The 17,757-nt window shown below is 34.1% G+C and overlaps 1 protein-coding gene across 1 annotated transcript in view; it reads right to left on the bottom strand.

Moving 5' to 3' along the window:
- Positions 1 to 17,757, bottom strand: part of LOC140047158 (uncharacterized) — a 149,405-nt gene that overhangs the window by 107,235 nt on the left and 24,413 nt on the right. Inside the window, exon 4 of the mRNA XM_072092004.1 lies at positions 14,532 to 14,597. Within this exon, the coding sequence (XP_071948105.1) occupies positions 14,532 to 14,597 (66 nt within the window). The remainder of the gene's footprint in view (positions 1 to 14,531; positions 14,598 to 17,757) is intronic.

Here is a 17,757-nt window from a genome sequence, read left to right as displayed (position 1 = left end):
GAAGAGGAACCGAAAAAGACAGTGAAGATATGGCATATAAGAGAAATGGAACTTACTACAGGGAGGAGGAAAGTGAACATAAGGAGGAACATCTTTATGAGGAAGTTATGAGGAAAAGGAAGTTATCAGGAGGAATAACTTATTATGAAGAGGAACCGAAAAAGACAGTGAAGATATGGCATAAGAGAAAGGGAACTTACTATTACAGGGAGGAGGAGGAAAGCGAACATAAGGAGGAACATCTTTATGAGGAAAAGGAAGTTATCAGGAGGAATAACTTATTATGAAGAGGAACTAAAAAAGACAGTAAAGATATGGCGTAACAGAAATGGAACTTACTACAGGGAGGAGGAAAGTGAACATAAGGAGGAACATCTTTATGAAGAAGTTATGAGGAAAAGGAAGTTATCAGGAGGAATAACTTATTATGAAGAGGAACCGAAAAAGACAGTGAAGATATGGCCTAACAGAAATGGAATTTACTACAGGGAGGAGGAAAGTGAACATAAGGAAAAACTTCTTTATGAAGAAGTTATGAGGAAAAGGAAGTTATCAGGAGGAATAACTTATTATGAAGAGGAACCGAAAAAATAGTGAAGATATGGCATAAGAGAAATGGAACTTACTACAGGGAGGAGGAAAGTGAACATAAGAAGGAACATCTTTATGAAGAAGTTATGAGGAAAAGGAAGTTATCAGGAGGAATAACTTATTATGAAGAGGAACCGAAAAAAACAGTGAAGATATGGCATAAGAGAAATGGAACTTACTACAGGGAGGAGGAAAGTGAACATAAGGAGGAACATCTTTATGAAGAAGTTATGAGGAAAAGGAAGTTATCAGGAGGAATAACTTATTATGAAGAGGAACCGAAAAAGACAGTGAAGATATGGCATAAGAGAAATGGAACTTACTACAGGGAGGAGGAACGAGAACATAAGGAGGAACATCTTTATGAAGAAGTTATGAGGAAAAGGAAGTTATCAGGAGGAATAACTTATTATGAAGAGGAACCGAAAAAGACAGTGAAGATATGGCATAGAAGAAGTGGAACTTACTACAGGGAGGAGGAAAGAGGAAAAAGAACTTGGAATATAAGGAGGAACATCTTTATGAGGAAGTTATCAGGAGGAATAACTTATTATGAAGAGGAACCGAAAAAAACAGTAAAGATATGGCATAGAAGAAGTGGAACTTACTACAGGGAGGAGGAAAGAGGAAAAAGAACTTGTAATATAAGGAGGAATATCTTTATGAGGAAGTTATCAGGAGGAATAACTTATTATGAAGAGGAACCGAAAAAGACAGTGAAGATATGGCGTAAGAGAAATGGAACTTACTACAGGGAGGAGGAAAGTGAACATAAGGAGGAACATCTTTATGAGGAAGTTATGAGGAAAAGGAAGTTATCAGGAGGAATAACTTATTATGAAGAGGAACCGAAAAAGACAGTGAATATATGGCATAAGAGAAATGGAACTTACTACAGGGAGAAGGAAAGTGAACATAAGGAGGAACATCTTTATGAAGAAGTTATGAGGAAAAGGAAGTTATCAGGAGGAATAACTTATTATGAAGAGGAACCAAAAAAGACAGTGAAGATATGGCGTAAGAGAAATGGAACTTACTACAGGGAGGAGGAAAGTGAACATAAGGAGGAACATCTTTATGAAGAAGTTATGAGGAAAAGGAAGTTATCAGGAGGAATAACTTATTATGAAGAGGAACCGAAAAAGAAAGTGAAGATATGGCATAAAAGAAGTGGAACTTACTACAGGGAGGAGGAAAGAGGAAAAAGAACTTGTAATATAAGGAGGAACATCTTTATGAGGAAGTTATGAGGAAAAGGAAGTTATCAGGAGGAAAAACTTATTATGAAGAGGAACCAAAAAAGACAGTGAAGATATGGCATAAAAGAAGTGGAACTTACTACAGGGAGGAGGAAAGAGGAAAAAGAACTTGTAATATAAGGAGGAACATCTTTATGAGGAAGTTATGAGGAAAAGGAAGTTATCAGGAGGAAAAACTTATTATGAAGAGGAACCGAAAAAGACAGTAAAGATATGGCATAACAGAAATGGAACTTACTACAGGGAGGAGGAAAGTGAACATAAGGAGGAACATCTTTATGAAGAAGTTATGAGGAAAAGGAAGTTATCAGGAGGAATAACTTATTATGAAGAGGAACTGAAAAAGACAGTGAAAATATGGCGTAAGAGAAATGGAACTTACTACAGGGAGGAGGAAAGTGAACATAAGGAGGAACATCTTTATGAGGAAGTTATGAGGAAAAGGAAGTTATCAGGAGGATTAACTTATTATGAAGAGGAACCGAAAAAGACAGTGAAGATATGGCATATAAGAGAAATGGAACTTACTACAGGGAGGAGGAAAGTGAACATAAGGAGGAACATCTTTATGAGGAAGTTATGAGGAAAAGGAAGTTATCAGGAGGAATAACTTATTATGAAGAGGAACCGAAAAAGACAGTGAAGATATGGCAGAAGAGAAATGGAACTTACTACAGCAGGGAACAGTTTCGCCAGTGTAGCATAGCAAAAAGCTATACAAAAAAACCTTATTGCTACACATTTTAAAAATTGTGTAGCAAAAAATACAATACAAAACTATGTTTCTCGACTTAAAAATCAGTTTGATTAGCAATATTGCTAAACAAATTTTTTTTATGAAATTTTTCCCTGAACAGGGAGGAGGAAAGTGAACATAAGGAGGAACATCTTTATGAGGAAAAGGAAGTTATCAGGAGGAATAACTTATTATGAAGAGGAACCGAAAAAGACAGTGGAGATATGGCGTAAGAGAAATGGAACTTACTACAGGGAGGAGGAAAGTGAACATAAGGAGGAACATCTTTATGAAGAAGTTATGAGGAAAAGGAAGTTATCAGGAGGAATAACTTATTATGAAGAGGAACCGAAAAAGACAGTGAAGATATGGCATAGAAGAAGTGGAACTTACTACAGAGAGGAGGAAAGAGGAAAAAGAACTTGTAATATAAGGAGGAACATCTTTATGAGGAAGTTATGAGGAAAAGGAAGTTATCAGGAGGAATAACTCATTATGAAGAGGAACCGAAAAAGACAGTAAAGATATGGCATAAGAGAAATGGAACTTACTACAGGGAGGAGGAAAGTGAACATAAGAAGGAACATCTTTATGAGGAAGTTATGAGGAAAAGGAAGTTATCAGGAGGAATAACTTATTATGAAGAGGAACCGAAAAAGACAGTGAAGATATGGCATATAAGAGAAATGGAACTTACTACAGGGAGGAGGAAAGTGAACATAAGGAGGAACATCTTTATGAGGAAGTTATGAGGAAAAGGAAGTTATCAGGAGGAATAACTTATTATGAAGAGGAACCGAAAAAGACAGTGAAGATATGGCATAAGAGAAATGGAACTTACTACAGGGAGGAGGAAAGTGAACATAAGGAGGAACATCTTTATGAGGAAAAGGAAGTTATCAGGAGGAATAACTTATTATGAAGAGGAACCGAAAAAGACAGTGAAGATATGGCATAAGAGAAATGGAACTTACTACAGGGAGGAGGAAAGAGAACATAAGGAGGAACATCTTTATGAAGAAGTTATGAGGAAAAGGAAGTTATCAGGAGGAATAACTTATTATGAAGAGGAACCGAAAAAGACAGTAAAGATATGGCGTAACAGAAATGGAACTTACTACAGGGAGGAGGAAAGTGAACATAAGGAGGAACATCTTTATGAAGAAGTTATGAGCAAAAGGAAGTTATCAGGAGGAATAACTTATTATGAAGAGGAACCGAAAAAGACAGTGAAGATATGGCGTAAGAGAAATGGAACTTACTACAGGGAGGAGGAAAGTGAACATAAGGAGGAACATCTTTATGAGGAAGTTATGAGGAAGAGGAAGTTATCAGGAGGAATAACTTATTATGAAGAGGAACCGAAAAAGACAGTGAAGATATGGCAAAAGAGAAATGGAACTTACTACAGGGAGGAGGAAAGTGAACATAAGGAGGAACATCTTTATGAGGAAGTTATGAGGAAAAGGAAGTTATCAGGAGGAATAACTTATTATGAAGAGGAACCGAAAAAGACAGTGAAGATATGGCATAAGATAAATGGAACTTACTACAGGGAGGAGGAAAGTGAACATAAGGAGGAACATCTTTATGAGAAAGTTATGAGGAAAAGGAAGTTATCAGGAGGAATAACTTATTATGAAGAGGAACCGAAAAAGACAGTAAAGATATGGCATAAGAGAAATGGAACTTACTACAGGGAGGAGGAAAGTGAACATAAGAAGGAACATCTTTATGAGGAAGTTATGAGGAAAAGGAAGTTATCAGGAGGAATAACTTATTATGAAGAGGAACCGAAAAAGACAGTGAAGATATGGCATATAAGAGAAATGGAACTTACTACAGGGAGGAGGAAAGTGAACATAAGGAGGAACATCTTTATGAGGAAGTTATGAGGAAAAGGAAGTTATCAGGAGGAATAACTTATTATGAAGAGGAACCGAAAAAGACAGTGAAGATATGGCATAAGAGAAAGGGAACTTACTATTACAGGGAGGAGGAGGAAAGCGAACATAAGGAGGAACATCTTTATGAGGAAAAGGAAGTTATCAGGAGGAATAACTTATTATGAAGAGGAACCAAAAAAGACAGTAAAGATATGGCGTAACAGAAATGGAACTTACTACAGGGAGGAGGAAAGTGAACATAAGGAGGAACATCTTTATGAAGAAGTTATGAGGAAAAGGAAGTTATCAGGAGGAATAACTTATTATGAAGAGGAACCGAAAAAGACAGTGAAGATATGGCCTAACAGAAATGGAATTTACTACAGGGAGGAGGAAAGTGAACATAAGGAAAAACTTCTTTATGAAGAAGTTATGAGGAAAAGGAAGTTATCAGGAGGAATAACTTATTATGAAGAGGAACCGAAAAAATAGTGAAGATATGGCATAAGAGAAATGGAACTTACTACAGGGAGGAGGAAAGTGAACATAAGAAGGAACATCTTTATGAAGAAGTTATGAGGAAAAGGAAGTTATCAGGAGGAATAACTTATTATGAAGAGGAACCGAAAAAAACAGTGAAGATATGGCATAAAAGAAATGGAACTTACTACAGGGAGGAGGAAAGTGAACATAAGGAGGAACATCTTTATGAAGAAGTTATGAGGAAAAGGAAGTTATCAGGAGGAATAACTTATTATGAAGAGGAACCGAAAAAGACAGTGAAGATATGGCATAAGAGAAATGGAACTTACTACAGGGAGGAGGAACAAGAACATAAGGAGGAACATCTTTATGAAGAAGTTATGAGGAAAAGGAAGTTATCAGGAGGAATAACTTATTATGAAGAGGAACCGAAAAAGACAGTGAAGATATGGCATAGAAGAAGTGGAACTTACTACAGGGAGGAGGAAAGAGGAAAAAGAACTTGGAATATAAGGAGGAACATCTTTATGAGGAAGTTATCAGGAGGAATAACTTATTATGAAGAGGAACCGAAAAAGACAGTGAAGATATGGCGTAAGAGAAATGGAACTTACTACAGGGAGGAGGAAAGTGAACATAAGGAGGAACATCTTTATGAGGAAGTTATGAGGAAAAGGAAGTTATCAGGAGGAATAACTTATTATGAAGAGGAACCGAAAAAGACAGTGAATATATGGCATAAGAGAAATGGAACTTACTACAGGGAGAAGGAAAGTGAACATAAGGAGGAACATCTTTATGAAGAAGTTATGAGGAAAAGGAAGTTATCAGGAGGAATAACTTATTATGAAGAGGAACCAAAAAAGACAGTGAAGATATGGCGTAAGAGAAATGGAACTTACTACAGGGAGGAGGAAAGTGAACATAAGGAGGAACATCTTTATGAAGAAGTTATGAGGAAAAGGAAGTTATCAGGAGGAATAACTTATTATGAAGAGGAACCGAAAAAGACAGTGAAGATATGGCATAAAAGAAGTGGAACTTACTACAGGGAGGAGGAAAGAGGAAAAAGAACTTGTAATATAAGGAGGAACATCTTTATGAGGAAGTTATGAGGAAAAGGAAGTTATCAGGAGGAAAAACTTATTATGAAGAGGAACCAAAAAAGACAGTGAAGATATGGCATAAAAGAAGTGGAACTTACTACAGGGAGGAGGAAAGAGGAAAAAGAACTTGTAATATAAGGAGGAACATCTTTATGAGGAAGTTATGAGGAAAAGGAAGTTATCAGGAGGAAAAACTTATTATGAAGAGGAACCGAAAAAGACAGTAAAGATATGGCATAACAGAAATGGAACTTACTACAGGGAGGAGGAAAGTGAACATAAGGAGGAACATCTTTATGAAGAAGTTATGAGGAAAAGGAAGTTATCAGGAGGAATAACTTATTATGAAGAGGAACTGAAAAAGACAGTGAAAATATGGCGTAAGAGAAATGGAACTTACTACAGGGAGGAGGAAAGTGAACATAAGGAGGAACATCTTTATGAGGAAGTTATGAGGAAAAGGAAGTTATCAGGAGGATTAACTTATTATGAAGAGGAACCGAAAAAGACAGTGAAGATATGGCATATAAGAGAAATGGAACTTACTACAGGGAGGAGGAAAGTGAACATAAGGAGGAACATCTTTATGAGGAAGTTATGAGGAAAAGGAAGTTATCAGGAGGAATAACTTATTATGAAGAGGAACCGAAAAAGACAGTGAAGATATGGCAGAAGAGAAATGGAACTTACTACAGCAGGGAACAGTTTCGCCAGTGTAGCATAGCAAAAAGCTATACAAAAAAACCTTATTGCTACACATTTTAAAAATTGTGTAGCAAAAAATACAATACAAAACTATGTTTCTCGACTTAAAAATCAGTTTGATTAGCAATATTGCTAAACAAATTTTTTTTATGAAATTTTTCCCTGAACAGGGAGGAGGAAAGTGAACATAAGGAGGAACATCTTTATGAGGAAAAGGAAGTTATCAGGAGGAATAACTTATTATGAAGAGGAACCGAAAAAGACAGTGGAGATATGGCGTAAGAGAAATGGAACTTACTACAGGGAGGAGGAAAGTGAACATAAGGAGGAACATCTTTATGAAGAAGTTATGAGGAAAAGGAAGTTATCAGGAGGAATAACTTATTATGAAGAGGAACCGAAAAAGACAGTGAAGATATGGCATAGAAGAAGTGGAACTTACTACAGAGAGGAGGAAAGAGGAAAAAGAACTTGTAATATAAGGAGGAACATCTTTATGAGGAAGTTATTAGGAAAAGGAAGTTATCAGGAGGAATAACTCATTATGAAGAGGAACCGAAAAAGACAGTAAAGATATGGCATAAGAGAAATGGAACTTACTACAGGGAGGAGGAAAGTGAACATAAGAAGGAACATCTTTATGAGGAAGTTATGAGGAAAAGGAAGTTATCAGGAGGAATAACTTATTATGAAGAGGAACCGAAAAAGACAGTGAAGATATGGCATATAAGAGAAATGGAACTTACTACAGGGAGGAGGAAAGTGAACATAAGGAGGAACATCTTTATGAGGAAGTTATGAGGAAAAGGAAGTTATCAGGAGGAATAACTTATTATGAAGAGGAACCGAAAAAGACAGTGAAGATATGGCATAAGAGAAATGGAACTTACTACAGGGAGGAGGAAAGTGAACATAAGGAGGAACATCTTTATGAGGAAAAGGAAGTTATCAGGAGGAATAACTTATTATGAAGAGGAACCGAAAAAGACAGTGAAGATATGGCATAAGAGAAATGGAACTTACTACAGGGAGGAGGAAAGAGAACATAAGGAGGAACATCTTTATGAAGAAGTTATGAGGAAAAGGAAGTTATCAGGAGGAATAACTTATTATGAAGAGGAACCGAAAAAGACAGTGAAGATATGGCGTAACAGAAATGGAACTTACTACAGGGAGGAGGAAAGTGAACATAAGGAGGAACATCTTTATGAAGAAGTTATGAGGAAAAGGAAGTTATCAGGAGGAATAACTTATTATGAAGAGGAACCGAAAAAGACAGTGAAGATATGGCATAGAAGAAGTGGAACTTACTACAGAGAGGAGGAAAGAGGAAAAAGAACTTGTAATATAAGGAGGAACATCTTTATGAGGAAGTTATGAGGAAAAGGAAGTTATCAGGAGGAATAACTCATTATGAAGAGGAACCGAAAAAGACAGTAAAGATATGGCATAAGAGAAATGGAACTTACTACAGGGAGGAGGAAAGTGAACATAAGAAGGAACATCTTTATGAGGAAGTTATGAGGAAAAGGAAGTTATCAGGAGGAATAACTTATTATGAAGAGGAACCGAAAAAGACAGTGAAGATATGGCATATAAGAGAAATGGAACTTACTACAGGGAGGAGGAAAGTGAACATAAGGAGGAACATCTTTATGAGGAAGTTATGAGGAAAAGGAAGTTATCAGGAGGAATAACTTATTATGAAGAGGAACCGAAAAAGACAGTGAAGATATGGCATAAGAGAAATGGAACTTACTACAGGGAGGAGGAAAGTGAACATAAGGAGGAACATCTTTATGAGGAAAAGGAAGTTATCAGGAGGAATAACTTATTATGAAGAGGAACCGAAAAAGACAGTGAAGATATGGCATAAGAGAAATGGAACTTACTACAGGGAGGAGGAAAGAGAACATAAGGAGGAACATCTTTATGAAGAAGTTATGAGGAAAAGGAAGTTATCAGGAGGAATAACTTATTATGAAGAGGAACCGAAAAAGACAGTGAAGATATGGCGTAACAGAAATGGAACTTACTACAGGGAGGAGGAAAGTGAACATAAGGAGGAATATCTTTATGAAGAAGTTATGAGGAAAAGGAAGTTATCAGGAGGAATAACTTGAATTTAATAAAATTATGATTTTCTACTGTCTTATTGTTTATACACTATAAAATAATAAAAGTTTTCAAATATACCAACTCTAGAGGGCAGCATGCAGCTTTCCTTACAAAACAAATTAGCATGAGTCAGATGTCTGGATTGGAGGAGATGTAGAGACAGAAGGGGCGGGGATTGCAATCAAATACGGATCATATTTCATCAAGTCAGGACATTAATTAATTCTAACTTCCTGACAAAAAGCTTTAAGTAGTTCACAATCCAAGGTTTCAATATTTTCAAACTGATTAATTTGATATCAGCATATAAAATAAAAAATGTATTGAACTTGGTGGTTGAAAGCGGAGAGGAGCTGGTGTCTATTAGAAAATGAAGAACAGATGAATTTATCTGGATGGATCAACATAGCATGATGTTATCGGTGAGAGATAATCAAAAAGAAATAATTGCCATAATTAATAACAATATATAATTATACACTAATATAGGTTTTATAAAAATGGATATGTATTTAAAGAATCAAGATGAATCGACAACAATTAACAGTTTTCCTTCCAAAAAAGGGATGCAATGTAAGAAAACCGTATGTTAACAATAAGTTTTATTACGGAAACAAGGTACAAATAGCAATAATTTGTTGAAAAAATGAACGAGACAAGATGGAAAATAGTGGAATTCGGGTGATATAAGACGGAAAGAAAATATGAAAGCACATAAGGAGGAAGATAAAATAAATATATTATGTTATTATTAAACTCGTCAAATCAAATAATGAACATGGGTCTGTATATTATGAGACACTGGCATATTATATGTTGTTTTTGCAACTTAGGCAAAGACAAAAGGAAAGTTCTTTTTAATAATTAAGTAAAGAGAAAGTTGGAATGTAGACTTAATGTCATTATAGAATGCAGAATGTGATTAAACACCTATTAACATACTTTAAATGAAAAACATTTTGTTTCATATTTCCAAAAACATGGAAAACAATTACATTTGTACAAACAACAATATAGACTGTTTCCTATCACGTGACTTCTACATTAATATTAATAAATAATACTCAACAAACTGGATGGGTGGTTGAGGAGATAGAATCCAATATAACAGAACCACTTGGATAATAATAAAAGAATAAAATAAATATTTAGTGGCACTTCTATTAAGGGGACACTTTAATATGAAACAAATAACTCCTATATGTTTCAGCATTGAGGCCAACCTCTATTCAGGGGACATCACTACAAAGGGGTCACTAAAATGTGAAAAAAGGGGTTAATTATACGTTTCAACCCCTATTTAGGAGACAAAGGGAGACTTTATTGCAGAAAAAATATAATGGGCTCAGAAACTGAGCTAAATACTTGTCAAAATAAAAAGAGCAATAGAGAGCGGGCTATTTATAATTTTGGCCTATTTTGAAGATAAAGATAACACAAGATTTTAATAAGCATTTGTGATGTCACCAATATATCAATATACGGCCAAAACTTCAGAAAGAAAATTGTGGATGCTATCATCAAAAACAAAAACATCTCAGATAAAAAAACATAAAGATATATTCCATGATTAAGAATACAAGTTTAAGACCAACTCTTTGAACAATAACATTACAAAATAAATGAATGAATACATTATAATTTCAATTATTTTTCCAATTCAAGGGTCTACTTAAGAAAGCACAAAATAACAACTAAATTTAAATAATCTTTATCAGATTACTAACTATATAATAGTTAAAAAGAGTATTCTACCTGAGTTTCGTCCCAATGTTTGTGCTTTTCTCTTAGTAATCCTCATCTTGAAAACTGTTTTCAATGTAGATCACAACATTAATTATGCGAAAACCATTAAAAATTCCAAGGTCGACTCACAATAAACAAATGCTTAATAGAAATATGTCATCATATACCAGTTAGGAGAAGAGCACTGCCGCTTAATTCAACCAAGTACAGTAGGAAATGACTGAGTACTACGTTTTCAGTGTAGGTGCACCGACGAATCACGCATACACGGTGGTTGCTAAGTCATAGTCTTTACATCAGATAAATCAGTGAAAATCCTTAATATAGAAATAGGATGTATGAACAAAATAATAGACGCTAGTCTTCTTTAACGTGATTATCAATCATAAGGCGTTGAATTTAATCTGGGGGAAATGCAGCCTTACGACAAAGAAAGCATTTTCTGAGAATCGATAATGCAGACGACACAAGTTGACAGTTGTAGCGTTGAATGCAAGCAGTTGATGGAGGAACGTGGGGTTCAGTAGATTATATAATGATGAATGTCATTTGAAAATTATCCAAAGAATGTCACTTTATCCAACAAATGTGCTTCTGTTAAATACCAATTTTTAGCTGATTTAGCTGGATCTACAGTAACACCTGTTGATTAGCATACTAGTACCACCTGTTGTTGATTTTCCTCTCATAAAACTAAAGCTTCAAATAATAATCCTAATAATTATGTAAAAATTCCTGCAGACAACAAGGATTTCTTGATTCAGTTTTGAACATTAATGTCAGTCACATTCTCATGTTCTAAGCCCACAATCCAAAACTACAAATCCTTGGTATGTTGTTGAGAAAAAAACCAAATCCTTTTAGACATATAAAAAAATGATGAATTAAAATCAGGATTAAACGTAAAGTAAAATACTTGTTCAACTAAACAGAATAAATTACTGTACACATGTTGTTTTGAGATAGATCCACAACCATGACTTTGAGTCCAATAAGTTCATTCAAAATCAAATGAAACAATCTGTAAACACTCAGAAATGAGTTTAATTAAATGCAATATCATTTCAATAACAAAGAGAACATCAATTTGTATCTTTATGGCTAGAAACAGAAATAAATATCACAGCTGTATTTTAATTCTTGATGTTTATACTAGATAAGAAACTTTGCATACAAATGTTCTTAATAAGTTGCAATAAAGAAAAATGACTTTGCAAAATAAATCAGAATCTTTAAAAACTTTTCAGTCAAGTAAACTGTAATATACTGGACGCAACTTCATTCAAGAAGTGTGCCACTGTTTCAAAAGTGTAGCTTCCAAATAAATTATTATTATTAATATAATCAGATTTGGGAAAACATTGATGAAACTTTTCCAAAACATCACCTTGTTTGTCACAACCAATAGGCCGTACTTAGCGACACTCTACAGAATCTACAAAATCTTATGTTTGGATTATTGTTTCCATATGATATTCTGTCAGGAACAATCTTCGTCACAGAGAAGCAAAACTGGCAAAAGAAAATTAATTTTATATCACTAAAAGCAAGTAAACAACTTCGATCAATAAGCTTTGTCCTGCAATCCAACTTTAGGAACAAAGTTGAAAAATATAAACGCTATCAAAGGCAAATGACTAAAAACAAAAGATGGTAACAGTGGTTGGATCTAACAATAAAAACCAAATAAACACAAATCTGTCAGTAAGTGCCACTACATGTCCTATCCAAAGTGTCCAGTCTGCAAATTTACATACAATTATAAATTCACACAATTTTCACCCAATTAAATAGTTTATGAATATATCACCATGGTGATGAAAACAATATAAGATGGAATTTCATGTTCAGTGCTCCAATTAATACAGATTGCTTCATGGCCAAATATACAGGTACGTTGTATTATCATCTTATCATTCACTGACCAATTGAAAAGCTCTTGAGACTAAAAGTCAAAGACGCCTAGCACAGGAAGAAGATCATAGACTTACACAAAGTGACTCATGACAAGTGGAAAAAAAGTCAGCCATTCTGACATGTGCTGTTGACTTATTATTATGATTCAATGATTTTTAAAAAATACATATTTTGAAGTTTTTAAATACGACATATATGGAGGTATATACATTAATTAATATTCAAAGTTTATTAATTCAATTTATGTATTAATAAATTGATTAATAAAATCAATTGTTAAAGATGTAAAAAGTATAAATTTAGTGTACTATGTCAAATTACTTTGAGATATCTTAAAAATAAAAATAGTTTGTTTATCGCTGATACAAAAAAGTACACAATTCTGACAAAAACAATAAATATATAATAATATTAATATAAATCAAAGAGCTACATGGGCAAAATCAAACAAGTTAAAACTGCCTCAATTGAGGCAGTTTTAACTGCTTAACTGATTTTTATAATAACTGTATGTATTATAAATGGTTATCAACCGGAAAAGTGCCCTCTACAACACGGCGACAGTCACAGTATAACGTATCATTATTTTACATAATCAACTGAGTGTCATTAAATAGATTTGAAAAAAATAGTATACTTCTTGTTGTTGAAGAAACACAAAGTGAAATAGCATAGTTAGCACTCTACCCACTTGTTTCATTGGGTGGCCAGATAATGATTACAACAGTAAAAATAAACAACAAATGTTAATCAATTAATTTGACAGACATTATGATTAGTTCAAAAGTGAAGTATGTATTTGAAGAATGCCATCAAATGTGAAATTAAATTTTTGAAATATGTAATACAAAAACTGAGAACACAAATGGTGGTTGACAAACATTTCTTATAGCAATAAATATGTTTGCTGAAATTAAATATAAAAAAGGGACGCCGCATTGGGAATTTCCAAGTAATCTTTGTAAAAATGAATTACTATTGTTTTTTGTAATCTCAAAGCAAACATAATTTCTATTTTATGCAAATGACAATAAATGGAAGTAATTTTCCACTGATGAATGAATGAATATTAATAAACATTGTTGTGAGATTCTTATTTTCATCAATATTATTAGATTTGCTGACATACAACCGATATTTCTTTTTGTTTCGTATTTTCTACGAAGACAAATAAAGTTTCTTGTATCTTGTATTAACCAAACATGTGGACAATCAGATTATTTATGATGACTGAATATAACACATCACTGTACAATGATATAAAAAATAATCAAGTGAAAAATATGACAAAAATATGATGAAATATCCAACAATAAAAAATATAAAATGAACATTACTATATTCTGAGCTCTGACAGGAGTTGAAGCAAAATGCCATGAGAAAACCTATCATGCATTAGAAGTGAAGATATAAAAATCTACAATCAGAAAAACAAATTTTTGTACAAACAAGTTCTACTCATATTTAAAGTCCTAACGCAGAGGCCTAAGGTCCCTCTTTTAGGGACCCTACACAGCCCTCCTGGAGGCCTCTGGCGATTTTAGCCTTCTTCAACATAACATATTTTAACTCAAAGGCCTAAGGTCCGTCGTTCAAGGGGCTACATGGCCCTCCAACGCTGGAGGCCTCTGGCACTGTTTAGCCTTCTTCAACATCTTTTAACTCAGAGGCCTAAGGTCCTTCGTTCAGGGACCCTACATGGCCCCTCCTGGAGGAGAATAGCTGTTTTTTCTATGGGCCCTGCTCAGGGGCTTCTATATAAGCTTCAGGGGTCCTTGGATTTAGCCAGTGAGCACTCACTAGCCATTACAACACTATGTTATTATTATTCATAGTTGACATCTCCCAGAGGACCTTGCGAAACTCTAAGAAGGGAGGTAAAGATTAACAATCCAAGGGTGGTTAAAAAAACATAAGGTTCCTGGAATGATATTTATCAAGCAGCAAGTGTAAAATAAATTGATAATTTAATTTAAGCACTTACCCTGAGAACCCATTTCAGATGACGAGTTAAGTTTGTTAGATGAATGCATATTTACTCCAAGATCATCTGCAATAAGACAGAAAATAATAATTGTTTTTGACATCTCACACAAGACTTTGAAGACTGTGACAAACTTAAGTTAAGATAAGTAAACTTAAAGTAAACTTAAATCAAGATAATTTTCTTATGCAATTAAAATAAAGTTAGAAACAAATTAAATGATTGTTATCGTGTTAAAATATATGATTTTTTTTAAACTCTGTTTTAAAAAATTATGTCAAATAATAATTTTTTTGACATATTCATAAAGATGTTTAATTTAATTTGTCAAATTGCAAACATTTTATGCAAAGCACAGAATTACTGAGATGTTTAAATATTATAATATTATAATGTGGAATAATACTATACAGAGTTTATATAGTATTACTAGAACCCCTCTTTAAGATTAGGTATCCCAATGTAAAAATTCAAATTAATGATGGTACTTTTTCTTTCAGTTAATCAGAAGGAACTTACTGAACATAAACTTTTGCAATTTAAATGATTGAAATCGGATTATCCATTCAAAAGTTATGGTCCATTAAAGTGCCCAAAAAACAGTGATTTTTGCTTGAAAAATGGCACTTTTTCTAATTATATTTGAACCCATTTTTGAAGGGTTATAACTTTTATACTAATAATTTTAAAGTTCTTATTTTTTCCAAACCCATAGATACAACAGAGTTGTACAAGAATTTTTTTTTTTGGGTGTCCGACATTTTTTTTTTTAGATATCGCCCTCCAAAATTCGTCCGAGGGCTTTTTACGCGTGATTTTCCCAATGTCTCAAAAATGCCCAAAAAGTTCCTGTCTTTAAATGATTCATAACTTTTGAACCAATGTGTGAATTAACTTCTTTTTTTTTGCATTGCATAAAATGTAATATGTATTTTAGTAAGGTTATTTATATTGACAGGTAGGTAATTCTGAAATACAACATAAAGTATGGTTAAAAAATGTTAAAATGTGAAAAAAAAAAATATTGCGTTAAAAAACTGTGTGGGTATTGTTTCTTTTCATTAAATATTATTTTTCGTAAGTATACATTTTTTTTTTAATTCTAGTATTTAAAGTTATATTTATAATCATATATTATTTTAATTGATTTTCGAACCGCCAAAAATAAGAATTAAGCCCGTGCTTATTATGTGTTCGATTCCATTTGGAGCGCCGGGCCGAACGTAGACTCGGCCGCGCCTACTACAAGTTAAGTTATATAGGCCCCTAAGGTCTAGGCCTAAATAAAAGCCTGACGCTAAATTCTGCCTAAGACTAAGAAATATCGGGAAGAAATTTTTTATTTAACAAAGTAATTACCTCAATGGTATAATTGTAACATGTTTAATTTTATTTCCCTTTCGATTATTCTAACCGAAAGTTGCACTTTGAATTGAAATATACGGAATAAAATTTAGGCCTAGAAACAGCGTAGACATACAACGGCAACACAGGACAAAGCGCGTTTCGGCCGCCTACATAGAATGGCTTACGGCCGCTGCATAGCAAAATCAAAGCTTCTTAAATTTCTTCGGTACATTTCTTCCTAACGTACTTGCTTTATATAGTAGATTTATAAATATTCCACTTATTAAATAATTTAATAAATCGGTAAAATTGACGTTTCGAAGCCAATATTCCATGAGAGGCGACATTTTTCGACATGCCTCGTGTGCGGCGAAGACTAGTTCAGAAAATGGAACAGTCCACTGCAGGGGTTATCCAATCATTAATTAACGCGCTAATACATGCATACCATGCACAGTGTCTGGGCGACGGTAATTTAGTAATAAGCGGAGAACTGAATCCCCCCCGTAAGGAAAATGGTAAACACTGATATTTTTGGTAGGGATTATTTTTTTCAGTGGTTGGTCTTGTTGGTCTCTTCGCACGAGGTCCACGCAAAGTCAAATAAAACGATGTGGTTTATCAAACAGAAATATAAATTAGCTTCAATTCAATACTAAATTAGCCAAATTTTGATAATGAGAAAGACTAAAAAATTCAATTTTTATCGTTAAAATTGACATTTGAGGCGGATGTACATAATAATAATAACCGATTTACATATCAAAATAAAGAGTATTTAAAGCCTGATAACATGCAACAAAAATTACTCCACCACCTATTATGGACCTCGTGCGATCGTGTTTTGAAAATGGGTAGGTGTTTTCCAAAGTTATTTTTAGCGCGCGGATTTCGGCTCGCCGGCTTTTGTACCTCATTTTTAACTCGCGTTTTCTATTAAAATATTTAATAAACATAGATTAAAAATATATGAAAATAATCCCTTAAACAAGATCTTTCCAGACATATAATTTTTATTCACATGTGTATATAAGAAATAGTATATTTTTAACTTCAAAGACACGTCACTTTTTGAAATTTCACGAACGTGTTAAAATCGCGGTAACGAAAATCCGCTTCATTGGGATACCTATTAAGATACCCCTTTAAATACACTAAGCATAGTCAAGTCAAACTTTCTATTGACTATGACATAGGGACACCACTATTAAAAGGACAATTAAACTAAGACTACAGGCCCCAATTCAAAGGAACCCAATACTCTGAGGACAACTCTACTCAGGAGGATACTGTATGTTGGGTCCTGAAGGTGTCCCCGCAATAGGTGTTCTATCTATAATCACTGAATATGTGGATATGCATTAGGTCCCAATTCAAAGGAACCCAATACTCTAAGGACAACTCTACTTAGGAGGATACTGTATGTTGGGTCCTGAAGGTGTCCCCGCAATAGGTGTTCTATCCTACTGTATATAATCACTGAATATGTGGGTATGCATTAGGTCCCAATTCAAAGGAACCCAATACTCTGAGGACAACTCTACTTAGGAGGATACTGTATGTTGGGTCCTGAAGGTGTCACCGCAATAGGTGTTCTATCTATAATCACTGAATATGTGGATATGCATTAGGTCCCAATTCAAAGGAACCCAATACTCTAAGGACAACTCTACTTAGGAGGATACTGTATGTTGGGTCCTGAAGGTGTCCCCGCAATAGGTGTTCTATCTATAATCACTGAATATGTGGATATGCATTAGGTCCCAATTCAAAGGAACCCAATACTCTAAGGACAACTCTACTTAGGAAGATACTGTATGTTGGGTCCTGAAGGTGTCCCCGCAATAGGTGTTCTATCCTACTGTATATAATCACTGAA

This window comes from Antedon mediterranea, chromosome 4, assembly GCF_964355755.1.
Source record: "Antedon mediterranea chromosome 4, ecAntMedi1.1, whole genome shotgun sequence".
Lineage (NCBI taxonomy): Eukaryota > Metazoa > Echinodermata > Crinoidea > Comatulida > Antedonidae > Antedon > Antedon mediterranea.
Note: the sequence above shows the minus strand (reverse complement) of the source record. Positions and strands in the feature narration are given on the sequence as shown.